The sequence below is a fragment of the Sardina pilchardus genome, chromosome 23, assembly GCF_963854185.1.
Source record: "Sardina pilchardus chromosome 23, fSarPil1.1, whole genome shotgun sequence".
In the NCBI taxonomy this organism is placed as follows: domain Eukaryota; kingdom Metazoa; phylum Chordata; class Actinopteri; order Clupeiformes; family Clupeidae; genus Sardina; species Sardina pilchardus.
This window is the reverse complement of record NC_085016.1, coordinates 14,678,449-14,704,754: the sequence shown is the minus strand read 5'-3', so window position 1 is coordinate 14,704,754 and position 26,306 is coordinate 14,678,449. Positions and strand designations below refer to the sequence as shown.

General features: G+C 44.4%; 1 protein-coding gene across 1 annotated transcript; it reads left to right on the top strand.

The window, feature by feature from the left end:
• The first annotated feature begins 8,062 nt into the window (after positions 1 to 8,062).
• adm2a (adrenomedullin 2a) lies at positions 8,063 to 26,012 on the top strand. Its single transcript, XM_062527543.1, has 3 exons — positions 8,063 to 8,529; positions 8,949 to 9,196; positions 21,835 to 26,012. Exons 2-3 carry the CDS (start codon positions 9,099 to 9,101, stop codon positions 22,268 to 22,270), a joined length of 534 nt encoding a protein of 177 aa, XP_062383527.1. The 5' UTR covers positions 8,063 to 8,529; positions 8,949 to 9,098; the 3' UTR covers positions 22,271 to 26,012.
• Positions 26,013 to 26,306: the final 294 nt, after the last annotated feature.

Genomic DNA, 26,306 nt, shown 5'->3' with positions numbered 1-26,306 from the left:
TGGTCAGGGCATTACCCTTCTCTTGTTTGCAGTACTAGAATTATGACTCAGTGTCACCTCGAGGTCTGAATCATGAACTCATCTGGAAATGTAAGTACTCTTTTTTATAAAGAGGAAGTTATTTTTCACCTACAGTATGTGTTAAAGCTGCTAGTTCTAGCCCCCCGTCCTTTCAAAACAATTTCCAAAATCACTGCAATCGCAGGAGCTAATCATTAAAAGATAGAAAATAGTTTTATTTTCAATAATATCAAAGCACACAGTGTTTCTATCTTTTGACGTCAAATAAAAGTTTGCTTTCAATTTGCCAGGGGTATGGATCATTTTGGGTTCAAGATTATATACAAATACTTCTCTGTTTTAAATAATCTTCTTGCGTTCAATAACTTGACTAGAACAAGTAGAATAGAAAAAGAATAGAATATATACTTTTTTGATCCCGTGAGGGGAATTCAGTTCTCTGCATTTAACCCAATTTAACCTAATTAGTGAACACACAGCACACAGTGAACACACAGTGAGGTGAATCACACAACCCAGAGCAGTGAGCTGCCTGCCCAACCAGCGGCGCTCGGGGAGCAGTGAGGGGTTAGGTGCCTTGCTCAAGGGCACTTCAGCCGTGGACTGGTCGAGGATCCAACCGGCAACCCTCAGGTTACAAGCCCGAAGCCCTAACCAGTAGGCCACGGCTGCCCCTAAAGTATAGTAAAGAAAAGGAGAAATAGTTTAGCTCAAACAGGTACCACAAGGTGATATTTGCTTCATATGATAAGCTCTCTGGACTGTAGACTTTACCCACCTTAGGGGTGTGTCATGTTTGTGTGTGTCAAGTCAAGTCAAGTCACTTTTGATTCTATGGCACTTACTGTAACAACAGCAGTTGACCCAAAGTGCTTCCCAGTAGAGAGATTCAGGCAGATTACAAAGATACAAAGACTCAAGCACCTCAAAATAAGTCAATAAATAAAAAAGGGGACTACCAATGCAGTCAAATAATAAATAGGTAGGCTAAAGAGTAAAAACACAAGACAAAGTAAATTAATACAGTAAGGTTAAAGGGGTCAAACAGAGCATGTGAAGTGAGACAATACAACATGTTAATTAAAAAAGAGAGAAAAGCTTTAAAAACAAAAAGGAACATTTTAAAATAGATTCTGGATTCAACGGTTAGCCAGTCAAGATGAGCAAGGATGGGGGTGATGTGTTTCGCTGAGGGATAAAACTGGTTTCACATTGGCATTTCTCAGATGATAAAAACTCCTCCTACTCACAACTGCTGACATGTTTGTTAAGATTTAGAGAGCTGTCCAGCCAAACTCTCAGGTTTTTTTTACCACTGGATAGGTTGCAAGCCAGAGGTCCAAGTGTTTTGCCTATTCCAGAAACAGCACTTAGTGTTGTATTTCTTTGAAATGGAACAAAAGGGAAGCATACACAGTGAAAATAAAAAAGGGCCTACTGTAGGATGGAACCTTGAGGGACACCCCACCTGATGGGGGCAAATGAGGATCAATTTCTCAGTTGAACTGAAAAGGTTCTATCTGATACATATATGATGCTGCAGACTCTATCTAAGATCAAAGAAAAGAGAAACATAACATGATTACGTTTTTAACAGCTGTTTCTATTCTCAGTTCTGAGCAGACATTTAACAGCTAAGATATTGTTTAATTGCTGAAAATTTCCCCAGAGGAACTTTTTAGTATTACGTTGACATTAGTCAGTGAGTCAGTTGTGCAACCACATTACCATTAGCCTGGGAAAACCCAGACGAACTTTTGGCAAATTTGAATTTGATTTACAGGTCCTTCTGGGAAGGAGGCAATTCACTCCCATTTCCAATGTTCCTAAAACCCAGGCACCAGGCCCCAGCCGTGGCGCGACTGGCTGGGGCACCTGCACCGCACGCCGGCGACCCGGGTTCGATTCCCGCCCCGTGGTCCTTTCCGGATCCCACCCCTACTCTCTCTCCCGCTCGTTTCCTGTCATCTCTACTGTCCTGTCACATTAAAGGCATAAAAAGCCCCAAAAAATAATCTTAAAAAAACAAACAAAAAAAACCCAGGCACCAATCACAACCATTGAGCTGGGCTTAAAATTATGACATCTAAGAATGATAATAATAAAAAACCATGAGATTTTTATTGAGATTTTTTTAGAGTGAATTTATAAAGCTTTCTGCTCATGTATATCTGGATACTATTTCTGCTTCTAATTCTATCGCTTGAAGGTGTGTGAATGAAGTGCATGCGATGAACTTGGTGTTGGTCTACTGGTAGGAGTGTTTGCTCTCAGGTGTTTACTTTCCAGATAACCTGGTACCAGCATGTCTGTAGACACCAGACCTACGCACACACACACACACACACACACACACACACACACACACACACACACACACACACACACACACACACACACACACACACAGGCTTTTGATCTGTAACAGTTTTTGTATTCACCAAACAATGTCTATGGATGGGGGTGCTGTCTAACCATCATGGCACGCAAATAACCTGCATGTTGCACAAATGGAATGCTCAGCAGATTTTTCCATGTTATTTGTAGAGCATTTCACTTTTGACGAAAGACTGGGGGTATAATCTATGTACTGAATGTATATGAATATATGAATGCATGTACTATCCATATGTACAGTATGTGCTTGTACAACTATGTCCATGCAACAACTAAATATCTAAATACTGTACTTCCTGTCTTAAGTCATATAAAAACTGGATGCTGGTGAGAGAGGAGAAAGCAGAATTCTGAGTAAAGCCAATTACCTGCCTCTACATCCTCCTATGAGTACCAGTTAAGGAAGCTATAGAATATGACTCAGCATTTTCAGCACTGACCAGCGTAGAACTTGCCAGAACTTGTGTTTCCTGCAAACACACACACACACACCCACATACACAACACACACACACACACACACACACACACACACACACACACACACACACACACACACACACACACACACAACACAAACAACCATACAGTTTTGATACAGCAGACGCAGTATGTACTTTATGTGTCTAATGTGATTTCCCCTCATTGCACACACACACTCACGCGCACACACACACACACAGACACACCCCACAAACACACTCATACACACATACACACACCCCCACAAACACACACATACACACATACACACACCCCACAAACACACACATACACACACAAACACACACCAACCCCCGCCAACTACTCCTATTATAAGAGAGGCGAACCGACATTTTGGCAGCAGAGATTGTTCAGCTGGTGTGTGTGTGTGTGTGTGTTGGCAAAAAGACACACAGATGATTTCCTGTGGCGGACGGTTGGCTTCAGCGGCATTCATCCTCTCTGTGCTCAGCCCATCTGATCCACGGCCACTCATCTCACCGGCCCATTTAGCCACCAGTTGGTTCTGGAAATGAAGCCTTTGTGTGCCCTATCTCTCCCTCCCACCGACCAATGCAGAACCCCCAAATATGGTGCCTCTTTTGCATGCACGCGCACATGAACACACACTCTCACCCACACACCGGCACACATGAATACATACACACAAATAGACTCACATAAATATATTACATAAAACTCGAATACAAACAATTACAAATGCATGCAACAACAGTGGCAGAGGGATGAGCAGTGGCTGGCAAACTTGGTCTGACGCCATGGTCCCAAATGATCCAGATCAACCAGTGGGAATGCTGGCCGATGTCAACCTGGATACGGAGAGCATCTCCGATCGACTCACTGGGAAAACGGGAATTCTCTGGTGGGATTCTCCATACCCCATCTAATGATAAGGGGCACTCTTTATAATCAAGAGGAAAGCCCCTGAATTCCGGACTGTTTGTTTTTCTGTTTGAAATAATTGAGCAACGATGTCTATTTCTCATCAGGGTCACAGTCCAGGCTCTTCCCCCAAGGGACATCAAAGACTTGGCTCTCTGACACTGGAGTCTCCTCTGCCAAGCTTCAATACAATGTCTCTCTCTCTCTCTCTCTCTTTCTCTCTGTCTCTCTCCCATTGTCTCTGTCTTTCTCTCTCTCTGTCTCGCTGTCTCTCTCTCATGGTCTCTGTCTTTCTCTCTGTCTCTCTGTCTCTCTCTCTCTCTCTCACACACACACACACACACACACACACACACACACACACAGACATATACACACAAACAAACACACACACACACACACACACACACACACACACACACACACACACACACACACACACACACACAAACACACACACACACACACACATACACAATGAATTTTATCTGTACTGTAGTGTCTGCAGACTGGAGTGTTGTTTTTGTCAGTAGCTTCACTAGGGGGCAGCAGTCCTAAGTCTCCTGCAGGACCTGCTGCAGGTCTCTCTACTTGCTGAAGGCTAATGGCAGCACAGCTCTTGGGGCACATTTACAGGGTATTCAGACTCCTCTAAGTGATGCAAGAAAACACTGTAATTTACACACACACACACACACACACACACACACACACACACACACACACACACACACACACACACACACACACACACACACACACACACACACACACACACACACACACACACACACACACACACACACACACACACACACACACACACACACACACACACACTCTCCTTGATGACATTGTCATAACACACCGATGTCCTTTTTTCCCCAACTCCCCAGCATTGTGGAGGTGATGACTATTGCATTTAAAAGTGCGTTTAAACTTTAGAGGGGGCAACTAAAAGTTCAGCTTCCTTGCAGGTGTGTTTCTGTGGGCCTTTTTACAAACAGCACCACTACCTAATGCGTAAGAGAGGTGCGTACCTAAGAGGTGGCGTGAACTTGCAGTCACCTTGTTGTGAAATGCTTGCCTGAGCGCTTTAGTGTCAATCCGCTCCCTTGGCTGTTTACACCCAGTTTCCTGCTCAAGGAGTCATGAGAGAAACTCACATGTACATTGCTTGACCTCCTCTATGAGAAAGTGTGCGTGTGTATGTGTGTCTGTGTTTGTGTCTCTCTCCCTGTGTGTGTGTGTGTTTGTGTGTGTGTGTGTGTGTGTGTGTGTGTGTGTGTGTGTGTGTGTGTGTGTGTGTGTGTGTGTGTGTGTGTGTGTGTGTGTGTGTGTGTGTGTGTGTGCGCGTGTGTGTGTGTGTGTGTGTGTATGTGTGTGTGTGTGTGTGTGTGTGTGTGTGTTTGTGTGTTTGTGTGTTTTTACAAACCTGAGATAATTTTCTCTGATTCACACACATATTAAAGTGTATAATGTGTTTGGCTTCACTCAAGGGGAGGTCTAACATTTTTATTTACATTTGAGTGTTTGTTTGCAAATAAACAATCATCTGGGTCCCTTGAATAGCTATCCCCATGGTCGCTTTCATGTCTAATTTCACACTATATCAGCTACGGTTTGCTCCTGGGTGGCTCAGGAACCTTCTAGAGTTTTGGCCCAAAAACTTGCAACATTTTAAAGGCTTCCGGGGAGACATGTATCAACTCTACGAGACAATTTGTTCCTAAATCTGCGTCAACGATGCATAGCTACTCATGTGCACTAATGCGATTCATTAGACAAGCGAGACTGTGGTGAACGCAAAAGAGATCAAAAGAGATGCTGCTTTCTCCGACGCACGATTCTGGTTAGCCTGTAATGTGCTTTCACTCCTATTACGTAAATGGGTCAGGATCCAGATAGCTGACCTGGTTTGGACTCCAATGGTTTTTGATTGCAGAAACGAGCCATTTGTTCTGTATCTCATTAGTCGTCACCCACCTCTTTGAGTTTGTAGTTACCTGCCCTCCATAACATGCCATCTGCCTTTCGTCAAGATTAATTACACTTGGTAGGATCAAAAGAAAACCAGACACAGCTATATTTAGATTGACGTGAACCACTGAATTATTCTTGGCCTAAAAGTGAATGATCCCCAGGATGTGACCAAAACAATGATCAATATATTTGCTTCAGAAAAATGCTCCTCCATCAGATTTGATTTGAGCTAAGATCAGCTATGATCTACAGTTTACGTTCCAATAGTAAATAGAGATCTTGAGCTGATGGTCTCTATAAGCAATTCATCCTGTTAATGTGGGGCATTTGATAATGTCAGAGAGGGTTAAAGCGGAGTAATGAAAGATCTTTGGCAATGTGCTAAAAAAGCCTTGCACTTTTCTGTAAAAAAAGGCATGAACCCCAAATCAAGTCTGTTACGAGAAGCTGCAAAGGAAGTTCAAAATGTAAGGGTACTTCAGAGTGAATTCTGCTGAATAGTTTTTTTTTTGTTAATCATCATTTAGTTAGTCATCCATTTTCATTTTCAAAATATTCTTTGTCCTTATGAGTTGGTGAGGTGTCATAGTAAAGACTGCTGATCTAGGTTCTTTGCAGTTCTCAATCAATGCCAGTAACTGTGCGTAGTGACACCCCCCCCCCCCCTCCCCCCTCTTAACTGCTCAACTGCTGGTATTACTTCAAGTCAGTCAAACTGTGGAGACGGACTTTTCCCCTTGCAAAACATTTGCCTATATAACCAAATATATATAGAGAGGAACACAAGGAGGGGGAGAGAAAGAGAGAGAAATGAAAATATGAACACTGCAAAAGCAGTTCATCGTTCAAAATACATTTAGCTTTTGAACCATTTTTCACGTTAATCAGATAAACACTCTTGAATGAGGGCTAGTTTTAGTTTCAAGATTACAAGATTTCAGTGCAAACAATGTAACTGTTTTCCGGAATAGTTGAAAAACTCAGTTAATTATTCATTCCCAACTTGTATCCCCTTTTGCCTATTTATCTGTTTCTCATTTGCCAACTTTCACTTTCAACATGTAGAAGTGAATTCAAGCTAACACCGTAAAATAAACTGAAAATTGAACACATGTGTACACTTCATGGCCAAACTACGCCTGATTCTATGCTTTACTGGAAGCAAATCACACCAGTTTCAGTTTTATTTACTGAATCTAGAGTGGACTGAAATTAATTATGTGGCTTTTCGGGCTTTGTTGCATAATTGGCATAAGCATTTCTACAGGCTGTGCATGTACAGTATGGTACTGTACATCATGGTCTACATACATAATATGACAGAGACATAACACAAGCCACAAAGCATCCATTCAAAACAGGGGTCACACAAGAACACACACCATCTCTGGTGTTTATTTTAAGGCCACTAAGGCAACAGGTGTGTTGTTTTGGGGTCATTCCTTCTCTGGTGTTACAACTATACTGTAGACACCGCATGCGAGTGTACATTTTATATCCTAGGCTATTTATCTTGTCCTATATGCAATCATTTGACAGCATGATATAACAGCTTCACAAGTTGGATGAGTGAAGGTATTTTACTAGATTATCTTACATTTACTATTTTGATGTTTTGACATTGCTTTAGTCCCTAAAGTTTAGTTGTGACATTGTTCGACACAGACATGCTTAGAAAAGAAGCTTTAGGAATGTCTAACGTTTGCCATGTTCACATGTACTTATAAATCATAATTGGACTTTAGACTGTGCCTCTGTCTGGAGTACTCTCTGTCATGTTTTGGTCTCTTCATCACACTTGAGGTGTGACTCTGTCAAATGCTATACAGTGACTTCATCCTTGCTATTTATTATTATGTTATTGTGTAAACAATGGTGGCCACTGCGTGGCATGCAGGCACACCGATTGCCAGCCATGTGAGGTTCTGCTCTGCAGAACAAAATCTCACGAGGACTCAGCAGGCACAATGAAGATGTTGGGTGACATTTCCTGGTGTTCCTGCCAATCATGACTTGACTACTTGCATATCTCATAGCCCATAATAAGGAAACTTGACTTGAAATGGTACATTGACCAGAAAGAACTGCTGATTTCATTGCTGTCATGGGCGTGTCCATCCCAAATTCACAGGAATCAAAGAGAAGGGGTCCCCCTCCCCAAGCCTTATCCCGGGGCTGCACACAGACTTGTGCTGTCACAGATAACGCCATGGAGAGAGGAGAGGGGAGCGAGTGCGTGGCCGGCACTGTTACTGTCATACAGTCATACATCTGATGGCACAGAGAGGCAGGGGGATGATATGTCTTTTAAAGGTGTTGGAATTATGCACTGATGTGGAAGTGGAGTTCCCCATACTGGGAATTGACAGTTGTTACCTCATCTGTCCACAACAGAAGGAAACTTCTGATAAAGAATCTCGTGCCAGCAGGCTCATAAAAGATTGTGGAGAAATGTATCTTGTGAGATCTAAACCTTTTATCTGTGGCCAAATATTTGCAAAGTAAATATTGCAGACAGAATATATCCGATCAAAAGGAGCAAGTGAAGCATCACCTTGGCCACATAGGCAACGGTAGGAGGCGGCCCCGCCCACTCATTATTTAAGCGCACAAATGTCACCGGGCGCACAAGCGTCAGTCGGAGGATACGAAGAACTTGATCTTGACCAAAGCGTCGCGGTTCGTGAAGGGAAAAAAAATCTTTAGATACTTTTCGCGCTTGATAGAAACTCGTCATAAAAGGTAAGGTTTTCTACAACCATTCTACATCTTGTCATAAAGTGTTAAGTTCCGAGGTAGTTGTTTTGTTTTGTTTTGTTTAATTAATCATACATTTTGGAATTAATACATGGTTTTCCGTTTATGACAAAGAAAGGTGACTTTTTCCCCCAGAGGAATGCGATAAATTTCATTCACATTGAAGATAACTACAATAACTTTAATAACTTCACATAGGCCCATAGATATACACTCACTGTTCAATGTCTGGTCCTAGTTTTACGCGTGCATTGTTTGGAATGGTGTATTGCACTTTCGTTTGAAGTTTGCTTTGGAATTTCTGATGCAATAGCCTAATTATCTAACAGCCCATCATAATGGCGAGTGAGTCTCTATAATTTAATATTACAACTAAAATACATTCCATGTTTTTTTTCTTGCAGGAATCTTTTATTCCGAGAACTGGGCTACAGCACAGAGGCCTGAACACAACTTTTGGAAGGCCTGGTCCACAGGGATTTGAACTTTCTCCAGGTACTTCGTGAGCCGCCTCCTATCCCTCAGGGGTGTGTGAGAGAGAGAGGAGTCCCGCGATGCGCTGCCTTGTCCCGGTAACCGTGTATTGCATCAGCCTGTTCTCCCTCCAACAGCTGCTCGCGCTTCCAGTCGGCAACCGTCTTCAGCAGAGCAGGTAAGAACCCTCTGTGTATCCCGGAATCAGCATCCATACACCATCCAGCACTGCAGTCGCTATAGCCTAGATAAGAGCGGTGCGCCCATGTGTTTGATCCGCGTTTAAACACTGCCACTGCACGGCGGAAGAGAGAAGTCGACGCGATTGCGAGCCGGCTAAAGTGCGACTCGACAAACAGTAGGCTAACCAAAGTCATGAAAATAACTTACTTTATTGCATTATGTGTTGGTCGAAAGAACAGCAATGGTAAATTGCGGGTAAAGAACGTAGGCCTATGTTAGTATTTGCTGATTTGTACTGAACTTGTACGGGCAAAGATTTGTACATTGCCGGGCAGAGGTTTTTTAGTCATGAACGCACGGTCAGCTTACGCCACGGGAAGTTACACCTTAACGTAGCCTATTGGACTAATCTAGTACCGACTGTTGTGACGGGGAGATAGCGGAGTGAACAAGGTCAGTCTGAGGTATAGTAGACGTGCCACGAGAAACGAACTGGCTCCGCGCGGTTTGTCATCCCGTGCCTCAGCTCGCCAAAGAAGTAAAATCGAGAAGGATTCGGCTTTATTTGAACGGTTTGTCAGTATTGGTTTGTATTTGTATGTGCCTGATTTTATGGACTAATTCTGTCTAATTTGTCATATCTGGACACATTTCACTGAGGAGATCAAACACTACCGTTGCGCTTTGCTTCAATAGACTAATGTTTACAAATTGTTAAGCAACTTTTTAAACAGCACGTTTAAACAGCAATAAACCGAATTGAAATCTGTCATGTTTGGGTACAATTTCTGTTGTAGACTTTCCCTCCGTATTTGCATGAGTTGTTCTTGTGACGTTGAAATTTTTGGAGTTGGTAGAAGCTATCCGTGTTGCATCATCTTTTTTTCATCAACAATGAATGTTGGGGGTGCCTGTGAACAAAGACTGTCCCTCAGATGCTGCGGTATCATTGAAATGATACGCTACATTTAGGTGAGATCAGTAATGGTAACCGATGGTCTCGTACAGTGTGTTACAGATGTGCAACACAATGATAACCACTTGCGTCAGTCCTTCTTTCAAGGTTAATTGCCAATACTGATTAGGATAGCGTTTGTAGAAATCTGAGCCAAAAAAAGCTAAGATTACTTGTTTTCTTCACATAGTTGACTTCAGCGAGACATGACAGGCTATTCTTTCTACAGGCTACACTTTCTGAATACATCGAGTAGGCTAATCGACGTTAAATAACGCAACACAATATCAACTGGCCCTGGCATTGTTCCCGCGTCTTTCGTGGAAATGTAAAGTAAATGTTTCATCATTTCAGCCGGCTGAAGTAGACAAACCAGTTTGTAATTTAGTGTGAAAGTTGAGTCAGGATATGTCTTACATTAATAAAGGAACAGCTTTGCGTGGTTGTAATTTTCCACGTCTCACTCACAGATGGAAAGCAGAGCTGACATAATGCCAAACTGCCCAATTGCATAGTTAGCAAGACTGTGACAGAGAGAGAGAGAGAGAGAGAGAGAGAGAGAGAGTGTGAGAGAGAAAGGAGAATTAATCACTGAGTACTGAATAGATTAAGTGGTAAAGATTAAACACTTTCTGCATATTATTATCGTAGACTGCATACAGAACTTCTCAGTGTCCTGTCAGGGAATCGGCAGCTGTTCAAAGCTGAAGCCCAGAGGCATCAGCTGATGACCGACGAGATATGTCATAGGGTTGGCATGCCCTCTCCTGGCTGGCATGGACTCCTCTCCTGTGTGGAGATAGAGAGAAAAAGCTTCCCTTTTTCCACGAGTTGTTTCGTTGAAATTGCAGGATATGGACAGATGGAGAAAGGGAAAGACAGGGGGAGTATAACATTACCAATTAAGAGAAAGTATTTTCCACTGCTGGCCTCTTCCAATGACTCATCATCTCTCTTCTAGACTCCAGAAATAGGCTCACTCTGAAATGCAAAGTAAACGCATAATCACCAGCTGGACTTGTTCCCTGTGGATTTAGCTACCTTTGGCAAAGGTGACTTTGTGGTGTGTTGTTACTGCGCCTTTGGAAGGCATAGGAAAATAAGACTCAGCAGCAAACCGAGATCAATGAGAAAGTCAGCAAAGTGGCTTTGCAAAGAGGGGTTGGCTTCTCTCTCTCTCTCTCTCTCTCTCTGCATACACGGTTGAGTTGAACTTCAGGATACAGTAATGGGTTGTGTGGTTTTCCTCTGTTGGTTTAAGATGACTTGAGGATGATCCTCATCATGACCACTCCAGATGGACTTCATAATGTGTGGGTGTGTGTTAACATCAGGTTTCCTTGCAGTGATGTTGACCTACATTTGATAGGGCTGACTGAGGGTTTGACCCGTGTAAAATGACCCGTGTATGTGTGTGTGTGTGTGTGTGTGTGTGTTGCTCTCTCTCTCTCTCTCTCTCTCTGTGTGTGTATGTGTGTGTGTGTGTGTGTGCTTATTTACAGCCTGGTTGTCAGGTGTTGCAGGCACGTGGCTTCACCCACTGATTTATCAGAAAAACACCTGCGTTCACTAAACTTTCTTTCTCTTTCTACTGTACACACAGACAGGCACACACACACACACACACAGACACACACACACAGACACACACACACACACACACACACACACACACACACAGACACACACACACACACACACACACACACAAACACGCAAACAAACCCTTTGTTTTGCACCACCATCTTGATCTGTCATGTGGATTTCCCTTTAAAGAGGCAGGGCAACCACTTCAAGGAAACATGTGGAACAACACATCACACACACAAACACACACGCACACACACACTCACACGCACACACAGAGGGGCTACTATCAGCCACCATGCAGCACATTTGCTGTGTGACTCAGCATGCACCGAGTACCAAAAACAGCTGACAGACTGTTCTCACTCACACACTCACATTCATGCACCCTCTCTCTCTCTCTCTCTCTCTCTCTCTCTCTCTCACACACACACACACACACACAGAAACGCACGCGTGCGCATGCACACACACAAGCACACACACACACACACACACACACACACACACACACACACACACACACACACGCACACACACACACACCCCTTCTTGAAATCCCATCAGGGTCACTTTTGGTGATGACAGGGTTTTTATATCCCGCTCTCATTCCCTCCCCCCCTTTCTGCTCCTGTTACAAACTCCCTCCCTTTCCCCATGTCTTTCTCTCTCTCTCTCTCTCTCTTTCTCTCCCTCTCTCTATAGCTCAACTTTGCATCTCTGTTCCCTTCCATAGGACACCCTGTTCTTAACAAGCACTTGTCAGCACAGTGAAGAACACAAAGCCATGGCGACTCACTCAGGGTGATGGCCCGAAATAGCTTATCCTCACTCAGACAAGCATCAAACCACAAAATACGCTATACGAGGATTAGGTTTTTTGATATTTATGCTGTAAAATAAAATATCTTTATCAAAATAATAATTCCCACTCGTTACAGACGTTAGTTGCTGAAGATGCGTAAGCTATAAGCAAATCCCTGGAGGAAAAAATTAACTATTTGAAAATTTGTCATGCATTGCTCTCAGACTTTGTCATGTCTCCTAGACTTTTTCCCTTGTTAAACCCATACACACCTTGACTTCACCCCAGCACCTTTTCTGTCTGAAGCTCTGCTTCTATTTTTGGCTCCACATGTGATTAGCTTAACGTTTTCACATGCTTCCATTACACAGTGAACATGCTAACTGTTAAGACCAAATACTCTCATTCTGTCCTGAGACATATTTTGTAACATACTGTACATCTGACTGCCACACGCAACATCTTATGACTGATCGTAAAGCCTAGTGCAGACGTGCAGATGCTCACACACACACTCATACTCAGACGTGCGCACACACACACACACACACAGAATAACAGCCTGTGTTGCTGTTCAGTAGAGATCCTGCTGTTGGCATGTCAGGCATTTTCTGTTTGAGTCTGTCATGACCTCTCCTGAGTGAGGAGAGGCTCAACTCTCTCTTTCATTTGTTTGGAAAATTTACCACGCGAGGGTAAAACAATACACACACCACACACTGAGAGGGTCGTTTCTTCTGGCACTCACACTCACAACACACAAGTACACACCCACACCCACCCACACACACACACACCCACACAAACACACACACCCACACAGACGCATGCACACATGCCCAGTTGCAGTTTTACATAACATCTTTATGTTATCTTTAGGTTTTGTTCCCCATAGTGGGAGACTCTACTTGGTACAGATTTAAACCCTGGGTGCTGAATGGGCAGCCCAAAATGGACACAGCATTGTTGTGGCTGCTGGAACTGTGGTGACACTGACACACACACACACACACACACACACACACACACACACACACACACACACACACACACAATACAATGTCTCTCCCTCACTGTCTCATTCATTGTCTCTGTCTTTCTCTCTGTCTCTCTCTCTCTCTCTCTCTCACACACACACACACACACACTCACTCACACATACACATACACACACACACACACACACACACACACACACACACACACACACACACACACACACACACACACACACACACACACACACACACACACACACACACACACACACACACACACACACACACACACAGAGAGAGAGAGAGACATTGGTCCACAGTCCTCTGACCTGACAATCATCCTCCACAAGATACTGGTCAGCATGTGTATTCTCATGGACCGTTTTCCAGTCAGTCGGTGTTCCGGCGTATTTTTCCGTTTTACTCAGTACTCATTAACAGCACCATGTTTAATGTCTAAAATCAATATTTGCTCGTGTGGGTTAAAAAGCACATCATTGCGCAAAGGCTGACCAGTAGCAATAAACTGACGTAGCTTGTGCGTTGTAGTTGTGTGTGTAGGACTATTGGATGACGTTAAAGTGCTGCTCACCCCTTGGACTGTCTCCTTTGCAAAGGTGAATATGAACATACAGATGTTCGGAGGATTATTCTTGTTCTGGCAGAGACAGATCTGGTTTGTGTCTCTTTACATAACCTGCGTGTTACCTGGGTTTATATGGAGCGAGAATGCAGGTCAAAGCAATTTGGTTTGCAGAGAGGCCAGCTCTACACTGGTGTGTTAGGGGAGGGTGTAATGTGTGTGTGTGTGTGTGGGTTTGTGTGTATGTAAGTAAGAGAGAGGAAATGTGTGTGTGTTTGTGTGTGTGTGAGTGGTTTCATGTTTGTGTGTGTAAGAGTGTATGTGTATGTGAGAGAGTGTGTGTGTGTGTGTGTGTGTGTGTGTGTGTGTGTGTGTGTGTGTGTGTGTGTGTGTGTGTGTGTGTGTGTGTGTGTGTGTGTGTGTGTGTGTGTGTACGTGTGTGTGTGTGTGTGTGTGTGTGTGCGCGCGCGTGTGCGTGTGTGTGTATCTGTTCCTGTGGCGTGCGAATCTGATATAGGCTGCATCATAAACCAGCCCTGGCCCCCATCCATAGCGTTTAAAGCTGGGTGTCTCCAGCAACCATATTTCCTCTGCGCCTGATTGCTCCATGTTGCGCTCTGGCCCCGCTCCGCTCCACTCTGGCCCCGCTCCGCTCCTCTCCTCTCCGCTCCGCGCCGCTCTGGCCGACACTTGTGCATGTGATTGCGCCGGTCATTACAGCTGCCGCGGCAACGCCGTGGAAACGCACCCGACGGGCAGGATTCCAGCGGGGATTAGCGGCTAAGACCTGCATTCCCCAGGCCCCCACAGAACCCAGTCCTGCTCCTACTGCTGCTGCTCCGCACACAAGCATGGATGGACATGCACATACAGACAGAGTAGACACTCATAAGCTGGTCATGAATACAGAGGCATGTTGCGGGGTGGACACACACACACACACACACACACACACAGGTTCACAAATATAGATGCAGGAATACACATGTACCTCATACATGACACACATACTGTACACACATTCAAGCACTTATATGCACACACTGATGTACACATGCAGTGTAAGCAAATACAAGTGCACAGACACACACACACACACACACACACACTGACCACTTATTCCACATACAGCACACTCCTGGACAGCAATGGGATGGTGAGGTCAGCAGGGTGTATACAGCCTGACTAATGCACACACACACACACACTCATCCACATCCAGCATCCAGATGGTGAGGCTAGCAGGGTGAACCGTATGAGTGAGTGAGTGACTCAGAAGGTGTGTCTCTCTTGGCACTGTATTCTGCTGCACTTAGTGGTTTTGAGTGTTCCCTCATTACTAGATTGGACTGGTTCTTGCACTGGGTAAAGACATGGCCCAGAGAACACATAAATCTCAAACACAGTCGAGTGTGTGATGGTGTGTATGGGCATTGTTATGGTCATCAGAGGAGACAACAGTCTGTAGGTCAGCTTGACCTGGTCAAGGGGTCACAGTTAGGAACATCAGCTGGACATGCTGGGATGGATCGTAACTGGGAATGTACATCAGAGCCAAGTGTTTTTAAGTCATCTGTGTGATCAGTGTATCAATTCACACCAACAGTGCTTTGTGCACATATTACGTCCATTGAAAGTAGAGAAAGCATACAGTAATTTCCTGTGTATTAGCCGCATTGTGTATAAGCCACAGGGTAGTGTTTTATGTAAAATACCGTATTAATACCATATTAACTGCCCCCATGCATTAACCTCATAGCTGAAGAAATTGAGCAAAATCAATGTGAATGCCGCGGCTAATAGTTGGGAAATTATGATATTTATGTTTTTTAGAGCATATGGGAAGTGTAGTCATAGAAAAACACATAGATAAACATACTATTCTGTCACATTAGAAACAGAAGCAGTGTGAACGGATTAATATACTGCACATCTCACTCTCGTCTGTGTCTTGCTTGCAGTGTACAGTAAATTTCCAGTAAGGCACATTAGACACAGCTGTTTGGTTAGGTAAGACTCATCACTCTTTTCACCTTCAGTATGCTGATTAGTGTGCGTGTGTGTGTGTGTTTGTGTTTGTGTTTGTGTTTGTGTGCTTTAAGAGGGTGCCATATTTAGTAGAGATTATGTTTTGTACCATTGGAGGCTTACTAAACAGGAAGTATCAAGTGCTTTCATTCAGTTTGAAATGCTAGTGTGTACAAAGGTGCTTTGCAAGCATGAGAGACCTCTCCTTTAACGGTTGTGTATTTTAGTGTGTGTGTGTGTGTGGGTGCGTGTGTGTGTAGGGAGTTAAGCAGTTAAACGAAACAAACTTCCCTGTTAATTTCCATCCAGACGTTCAACATTGTTTTCAGATAGATAGCGTTAAGCAAAAGTAGCATGGGATAATGAAACACAAAAGCGGATTTAATCTCAAACAGAAGTTGAGGCAATTAAATTAAAACCATGAAAGCAACTCAAGCCTTTGATCATCCTCAGTTACTTCGATGCCCAGTGCTGGCCAAGGGATAGGATTATGTCTTTAACCTCCACAAGAATCTCACACAGATGAATGAGAAATGACTAGGATCGCAAAGGGCCGGAAAATATTCGGTACATTTCCGGAAACTTGAAGTTGGAAACCTTCATGGAATTTAAGGGGACTAACTGGGAATTTGGGGTGATTCATATAAACAGCTTCGTATACAAACATGAGTGTAAATATCTTGTTTTATAATAAGCAATATGATTGTTCGTTAGTATTTTCGGTTAGCTTAGCATACAAAGCTAGCATGCTAACAGGAATACCATTCTCTACGTATGGTTTTCTAGCATGTTAAGCAAGTAACACCAAAACCACTAAACTGCCCAAAGTACACCATCACTTTGTCCTGTCAGATTACCAGATCTTCTGACATTGAACATTTGTCTGGGGATTCTGCACTGTATTTCTACTGTACAAGAGGCGTGATCAATGGGAATAGTGCAAATGACTGTAGGCTATGCTTGGATTGTCTTTCAACCGATCAGACCAACGATTCAGTTATGCCAAATCCAATCCTTGGCAGATCGGGCTGGGTTTACCTAGTGTAACCCCAAACGTCATAGATTATGATTACTTATAAAATGTCAAGCGGACACATCCACCACTGTCAGGGGTGGGAATTAGGTCAGATGTGTCACCATAGTTCCTTTGTAAAACTTTCTGATGTTAGGCAACTTAATCTCGGAATGCTTTTGAAGATTTTTGTCTATGAGCTCAGCCGACGTTCATAAGTGCTGTGTCAGTTCCCCCTGCTCAACCAAAGAGGAGATCGAGGGTAGAGAAGCTCCTAGTTCTCACACACTCTATCTTTTCGCGTCTGCCATGCTTGGTTGAGAGCACAGCCCCACATCATGTCTCCCTGGTGGTGCCGGTGAGAGGTGGATGTGTTCATGACCCCCCCACCGCCTCTCCGAGCTTGTGTAAATCACCAGGGAAACGGCTCCCTTAAGACATCACACAGGGTCCTGATGGCCGGCTGCCAGCCCACAGAGGTGAGTGGCCAAACGCTGGCTTTAGCGTGTCGATTTGTTTCGACGACGGAGATTAAAGTTCTCGAAATACAAAGTCCAGTTTCACCACTTTGTACGTGTGCGTGTGTGTGTGTGTGTGTGTGTGTGTGTGTGTGTGTGTGTGTGTGTGTGTGTGCACTCATGGAGTGTGAGAGAGTAATTTTATATACTACTCAGGAACTGAGACAGGTTGAATCCTGCTGTGTGTGTGTGTGTGTGTGAGTGTGTGAGTAGCACTTGCTCCCCAGACCGTGGAAGATTCCATTCTCCCCCCCCCCCCCCACCTTACCTCTTTTTCATGGAATTATAAATTAAACTCTCAGCATCCCTCTCTCTCTCTCTCTCTTTCTCCTTTTCTTTCTTTCCCTGGGTGTTCATTATGGCTCTGGCTGGATTGGGTTTCTGCGTGCAGGTGCTGGAGGCTTGTTCTGCTGGGCAGGAGACACGCATAGCTCATGCGCAGCGTATCTCCTTTCAGTCCTCCATGCTCTCTGAGGGAAAGGTCAGAAGTGGCCCCCAAGCCCGTCCAGAAACCATGCTCAACTCTACGAAGATGGATGCACGCTCTCTCTCTCTACTTCTCTTACTGTCTCCTGTGTGTGTGTGTGTGTGTGTGTGTGTGTGTGTGTGTGTGTGTGTGTGTGTGTGTGTTTGACTCGCTTGTTTGTGTAGATGCTGACAAGCTAGCTCTCACATATATCCCTGTCTGGACACTGGCGCAAACATATTCACTCACCCACATACACATACACATACACACAGACTTGCGCACACGCAGAGATACACACACCCCTGGCAGTGGCACCCAAGCTGGTGCAGCCGGATGGCGAGACAGGGCGATGCCACTGTGTCCGTACGGAGAGGCTGGCTGGCTTCGTGCCCCACCTGGAAATAGTGCCCGCCGCCCCACCCATGGCATTGTATTGTTCTCCTGCATTCTGGGAAATGAAGTCTTTGTATCTGTCCCAGTGGGAGAACCCTATACAGTACACTTACAGTAGTACTCTTATACATCCAATGTAACCCCAAACTCTTATCCTAATCCTGGAATTATCCAACAGAAGATCTTGTTGGGTTTGTAATGTTGCCTGAAAGATGTGCATTGAAGTGTAGATGAACACAAATGAGTTAGGTAGGTCAGGCTGCATTTACAGAATCTGAGATAGACTGAGGATTTATTGTAGCCTGGTTAGCATGCAGAGATTCTCAACTGGAATTGAGAGTGGCTCTGGACAAAGTTAATTGACTTATGACTTTCAGTAGAGGTGCAACTAACAGTTAAATTAAACTTTGAAATTAGTGTATTAAACCAAATTGTTTCAGGAGCTCAGCAATCTTGTAAACAAAGGTTTTAAATGCAGTTGTTTGCTGAATTCCAAAGAAATACACGTCTGTGCCGGATTATCGATAGTACTTGGGTGTCTGTGTTTCAGTGACATCGGAAATGGGCTTCATGGCCTCTTGGCCAGACGGACCGGCAGTGCAAATCCCAAATTGGTATGGGTATTCCCAGACTGGATTTTGTGCAATTATGTCCATATGTGAGAAAAAGGAGGCAAAAAGGAGGAGACAAGACGTGGGTTCCCAATTGTAAGCAGATTCCAGACATCACAAGACATAAATACAAAGACTCTAGGGAGTTTGTGTGTGTGCATGATGTATGCATATGACAGGAAAGGTGTTTTGAAGTCTAAGTTTGGAAACAACTGACCATGCATTTGTCATGTGAAATAGCGTTGTGAGTTTTAGTCATTAAGTCTAACCACCACCGTCTTGGGGACACTATGTCTTGTTTGCGGCATAGGACCTCGTGGGTGTTCAGGACTTGCCTGGAAGACTCATGTGTTTGAGTCCCAGAACACGATCAATTTTTGCTTAGCTATGTCCTTCTGAGTCTTGGGTTGGGTTGGTCTCATGGAGAGCAGAACCCTGTCATTTCTCACATTCCAGCTCAGGGCAGAAAAAGAGAGGAAGGAGAGAAGGAGAGAAACAGAGGGAGATGGGAAGAGCCACCAGAGTGAGATATAGAGATAGAGAGAAAGAGGGGAGGACAGTGAAGGAGTGAAATGGAGAGACAATGGCCGGGTTTCCCAGATTCGTTAAGAAGCCCTTAACTGCTAAGAACTTCTTAACGAATCTGGGAAACGCGTCCAATAACAGTGAGAGAAAGAAAGAGAGTGTGAAAGGGTGAAAGAGAGATGGAGAGGGAGAGGGAGAGTCGGCCCGTGGAACCAGTCATCTCTGGGGCCTTTGGAGCCTCTTATTAATATAAACTTCTCTTCCATCCTCCCCCATCCGTGTCACTTCACTGTGGGAACATACGTCCAGCACACCCACCTCTCCACTGTTCTACTCACGTGGAGATTGCAGAACGTGAGAGAACCATGCTCATGTGCGTGAGCATGATCATTCCTGGGCATTAATTTTGAGCTGTTTCTTGGAACAAACAATAACAAACAATTCTAACAACAAAAAGAACAAACGAGATTTCTTTAATTTCTTTAATCTGTCTGGACAGACGGTCTCACGTGAGTGGTGACCTTTTGTCAGAGGCACTGTTCTGCGGGTGCCATTCCTCTTGCCAGCGATTAGCCTAGCGCTCTGACCTTGGCGCTAACATGGCCTTGGTGCTAACATTTTCCACATGCAATTACCCGGTCTATGCCTAAGGGCTATGACCAAAAGGTTATTGGTTAAGTGGAAAGGGCCAGAGTAGCGATATGACACATTTTAGAGCTTGCTAGGGACAGCTAGCTAAATGACTCCTTTCCAGTTGCTTTGGCAAGACTATGGTACAAGTGCAGGATTCTTGGAAGCTTTTGAGCAAACTCACATGGTTGCAACACACACACACACACACACACACACACGCGCATGTACAACCAGCCCACAGCTGGTTCTCTCACAAACACACAGCTGGTCCTCCCCCAAAACACATGCACACACACACTTACTGTACACCTACACACAGTGGGACTCAAGTGCATCTACACGGTCAAGTTTAAGTGGTGTCAGTGCTGTTTAAACAGTAGCAGATGGCCCGGTGGCTGTGGTCCGATGCATTTAGGCCAGGACAAAGCAAAGTGTTTGCTGATCTCTCCGTCTCTCTCTCTCTCTCTCTCTCTCTCTCTCTATCTTTGTCCACTCTTTTGAGACAGTACATGAGCTGACCACGGCTAAGAGCCTAAATGTCCCTATGTTTGTCTTCCTGTATCGGGAACATCATGGCTCCATCATAAAAATCATCCAGTCAACTATGAAGCAGTTGCGGTAAATGGATGTTGATGTTAGATGGTGTGTACTGTACAATAGAGCGGTATCTGACCCATTAATCTTCTAAATGGGGTCGATGTAAAAGGCCTCCTCGTGGATATTTTGATGTGTAACTGAACTTTGGAATGCAATTGCAACTAGCAATGAGAAAACAAGCGAAGCCGTTTTTTTCCTTACACAGTGGTTTCACGCTTCACAGAGTTTAGGGAACAGCCTAACACTAGACTTGTTTGTTTGGATCTATCTACAGATGGCCATTACAGTCGGTCTTGGTTGTTTTTGGAATGCCAATCTCGGCCAGTTGACTTTGCCTTGGGTTTGGCTTGTGCTTCTCTTGATCTGCAGCGGCAATGTTGTTGTTGGCAACTTGGGCTACATGGCACATGAGAGCGTTACTAAGTTGCAGACCAAGGAGACAGATGCTGTGTAATATTACCAGAGACGTTGCTGACGTGACTGGAGTCAGGTAGGGTGGACGGTGACCCAGATCAGGTGTACATGGGGAAAAGGTGTAGATCATCACGTGTAGATGGGGAATCTGACACAGTTTTAGGGGATTTGTGTGAGTTTAGGTGAAAGTAGAGGTGCTGATGGAAGAATCTGTTGTGATGGTGTAATGGAAGATTCTGTTTGATGATAAAACAAGTTTTAGCTGAATCTGTTTATGGTACACATACCTTTAACTACAGGGGAAGTTATTAATTTAGTCTGTTGGCATCAGTACTCAATGTACGCAGATGATATTACACTGATATTAAGACCAGATATCATGATAAACTCCATCAATTCACTCCAAACCCATGCCACAGGAAGCTGATAGTCACTAACAGGAAGTTGTTACTGTCGAAACCGCTCACCTCTCCCCTCTCCCCTCTCTCCTCTGCTCTCTCCTCAGCTTGAATCTTCTTCTGGGGCGACCCCAGCAGGTGGAGGGCAACAAGCCGCTGTTCCAGGATGTGACCGCCTCTGCTCCTGGCGGCATCCCCGAGGCCGGTGGTTCCCTGGCCACAGGCCGCACCTTCCTCTGGAGGGCGCTACTTGTCCGGGGAGCCCCGCTCACCCAGACGGGCATAGCCACCGCTACTACCAACACCCCTCTTCTGTCGGGCAGAGAGGACGCAGAACCCAAGCGGAGAGGTCGTCGTCATGCCAACTCGGGGTCGCGCGGGCACCAACCGCACCATGGTCACGCGCAGCTGATGCGCGTCGGTTGCGTTCTGGGCACGTGCCAGGTGCAGAACCTCAGCCACCGCCTCTACCAGCTGATTGGCCAGAGCGGCCGTGACGACTCCTCCCCCGTCAACCCGCGAAGCCCGCACAGCTATGGATGAGTTACCATATAGTGACAGCCCTCAAAACCATGACATCTACCAAGACATCTTAATCCTTATCTATAGCTGGTGTTGTTGTTGTTGTCATTTTTTTAAAAGAATCTATTTCGTATCGCAGAAAAGCCTTTCGCTTTAGAGGCTGATGTAGTCCACGTGTTAGGTCCCCCCCCCAACATACACACACCCTTATGTTAATGCGTCGCATCTTCTCCAAGGAATTTTCAGTGCCTTTTGAACGGTCACAGTTGACTTACAGTTCCTTCAATAGGGACCAATGAAGAGTGACATGGCTGGACATTCACTGCACCGACCCTACCCCAACCTCACACACACACACACACACACACACACACCCTTCTCAGATGGCAGAGGTGCTTCAAATTGACGCCTTAATCCTGTTAAGATGAGTTTAAAGGCTTCTTAACCTCCCACGTTTCTCTCTGGACCTTGTGATGCCAAACCGTCCTGGCCGGACTTACCCATGGCCCCTGATGCCTGTCAGCTTCTACTCCGCTGGACAAACAGACAGCTCTTTCATGTGGAGATTGGGATTCGGAAGGCGGTGTGTTTGTGTGTGTGTGTGTGTGTGTGTGTGTGTGTGTGTGTGGTGTCACTGGTGAGGCGAGCACAGAACTGGCTTCTGAGATTCCCTGAACCCACTCACCCTTCCCAGATAGACGCCTCTCACAGTCGCTGGCACCACACGGGAGATTCAGACCACCCAGCGTCAAATGGACTGATCGCAACTGGCAAAGTCCTGTCCCTCTGTCTCCCTCTTTGTCTCACACACACACTTTCTCTCTCACACACACACACACACACACACACACACACACACACAAACACACCTACATTCCAAAAATGGCTGCCACTGACAGTGGACTGTAGTCAGTTGTCGGTTGTCAATGTTTCCATTTTATTTATTTTATTTTATTCTATTTTATTGATCTTAAACTTGTAGCCATTGCCTTTGTATCTAGAGAACAGTATTCAGTGGGAATCATATGTACAGTCCCCCAGCCTACCAGCAGTGTTAATGTTATTTGGTTTAGTTCTTTGGTCATCAGTCACTGTGTGTGTGACGGTGGACTAAAAGCCAAATATTAGCCCCTAGCAGCTCCGCGTGACTCTGGAATCGTGACTTTACTAACAGCAGCTATTAATGGGACTTAATCTTAGTGCCTCAATTTCACATGGAAATCACTGACCTGTGGGACCTCCCACAATCCTCATACATACACACACACACACACACACACACACATTGGCACACACACACACACACACACATGGACACATGTAAGCAAACCGCAAACTTCGTAACACTTCTTGACATTTAAAAAGCTGGATCTGTGACATATCACACACACACACACACACACACACACACACACACACTGGCACCACACTGTTCCCATTGGGGTTTCTAACTTAATTTAATTATGTCACGCTCTAGAGAGTAAGTTCTCTTTAATACAAAGCAATTATATTTATTCTAAGGCCGCATTTGAACGCTCTCGCAGTGTCATCCATTTCTGCCCAGGCTTTTACAGTTCAAATGTGGCTGTTGTTTTTTGTGTTCTCGCAAAATTAAAGATTATAGTTTGACCAAAATTTCAGGAGACAGGGAGCCAAGTTTTAAATCCGTAGGCGACATTCCATCCATACATGTTGTATGCTGGGTATTCTAAGAGCTTACCCTTTCTCCACGACGGTAATAAGTACGTCTGAATCCGTGGGTGGATGTGTTTGACTAAAAATACACCGACGTCTCCCACTGTTTCAGACACTTAAGCACGGTCAGCCATGGCCCCTGTGAAATCAAAGTTGTTTCACGGTCTCGCAGCATGGTTGACCCCCCTCCCCCCACCGCTGTGTGTACAGTATTAGCTGTTTCATATTTTCATCACCAAGAGATTAAAATAGTTGTTGCCATTCACCACCTTCCCACCTCACTTCTCCCCATTTGGAAATAACTTATCCCCCCACCCACACACACACACACAGAAAAAGTCCTTGCATCCTCCGTTCCCCTTTCATGGGTATGGAGGCCAGCAGCTTAATCACCATGTTCCCATGTTTCCCCTTGAATACGTAACCGTTGTTGTTATGCCGGGTTCTAAAGCCAGCGTCGATTTGAGGTGAGAGGGAAAATAGAACCGTGGAATGCAATGGGTAATTAGGACTGCTTTTAGCCTGTTCCAGCGGCTCGCTCGCTCACTCATTCGCCCGAAAGCTGATTCCCTCAGCTTGCACCGAAAAACCCGCCTTTCTAATCGCAAAAGAAATAAGAGGGTTGATTAAATTACCAAATCACCTGGTTATACTTGACATGTGATTTTAACAATGTTGTCCTTTTAAATTTTGTTTTGTTATTTTGTTTTGTTGTGATCTACATCATGCCTTGATATACTCTCTTTCCTCTCTTCCAGCCTTTGCTTTCATAGTCTCTCTATCTGGTCAATGTTAATCTTTGAGTTTCTGTAATCCGATTTCTCAATGGTGGGTTGATGAGTGTGGGATCGACTCAGTGGTGGTCCAGGAAGGTTGGAGAGGGATGAGATGAGACGGGGGGAGGGTTTTTTTTGTGGGGGAGGGTGGCACAGGGCTGGGTAGCTATCGGTCACCTTTGCCCTTTTACCGGTCGTGGGGAGGATGATCTGTTGGAAGCCTCTCTCTTCTCTCTCCTTCTCTCCACCTCCTTAAGGAACACCCATGGTCTTCAGTGCCTGTAATGGATCATAATCATTGTCTCGTGACCACCCCTGATTATTAAACTGCTTTTGTTGAAACGCTGAGAAACCTGGTGGATCTGTGCTCCTTTGGGCCATGGTTAGGATATGAAGAAGCGCCCACCCCATGTGACTGCAGATGTGTGTGTGTGTGTGTGTGTAATGTGTGTATGTTTCAGTAAGGGAGAGAGCGTGTGTGTTGCTAGACTGCTGCCTGTGTCAGAAGTGTATATGGCGTCATGGCTGCTTACAAACATGAGACCTTTGCCCCAATAGGATCGACCCTCACCCCCGTCTTTGTTTGTCAGGAAAAAAAACACCTCCAACTTTCCTGGTGTTATTAGCTGAATTTGTTTAGGATTGTGTACTTTGTACGTGACGTAGTTGGGGGGGGGATTATATTCTGTCCCATGTGCTTGTACTGTATGTGTGAGTGTGTGTGTGTCTGTGTGTGAGAGAGAGTGAGTGAGTGAGTGTGTGAATGTGAGTTTTTACCAACTTAAAATGTAAGGTCAGATTGTGTGTTTATAAGGTAAAGAATTAAACACCCAGTAGATGCACTTTAAAGTGGGCAAATGGTGTTCATGTAAAGGATGTGAATGAACTTATGAATGCTGTCGAAACTTGAGTTGTACTGTTCATGATGGTTTTAATAAGGCTGTGTATACATGTATCAGTAGAAAACATGTAGAGGTCCACCCTATGTTGGGGAATCCGGGTGTCCAAACTAGTGCTTATGCACTCTTTGTAAATATTATTATTATTATTATTATTCGTACCGTTATTATTAATCTGGATATTTAAGTTCATGTATTTATCTTAAGTTATGTTTGTATATTTGTCACCAAAGACTTATTTATCACCCTGTGCCTCTGCCTTGTCTCTAGGGGGCACATCGCCATAAACTAGGCAGGAGGTGGGGTTCTACATATAAGGCCTACAGTTAGTGTTACTGTCTTTCCCTGTTTCTGTGCTGTTCCAAATAAAGACTACACACTGTAGTGAGATTACAGTGACCTTGTGGCTTTTATTTTCAGTTGATTCTTAGCTATAGCTAACATACTAGCAAAATATATTTTGATAAGTATAACAATGCATTGCATACATTGAATACATATGCATATATGCATGAAAATATACAAAGTATACTGTATCTAGCTCAGAGTTTACAACGTATATATCTAGCCTAAGCTACCATAAATAATATTTGCGGTTATTTTTTACACACACAGAAACACATATTTCTTAATTGCTATTAGGAGTTATTACAGTTGTTATAGAATCATATCATAGTTATTACCATA

Coding starts and splice junctions, on each gene's coding strand:
- adm2a (XM_062527543.1), top strand. CDS start 9,099: ATGCGCTGCCTTGTCCCGGTAACCGTGTATTGCATCAGCCTGTTCTCC. Junction 9,197..21,834: donor AACCGTCTTCAGCAGAGCAG/GTAAGAACCCTC, acceptor CTCTCTCCTCAG/CTTGAATCTTCTTCTGGGGC.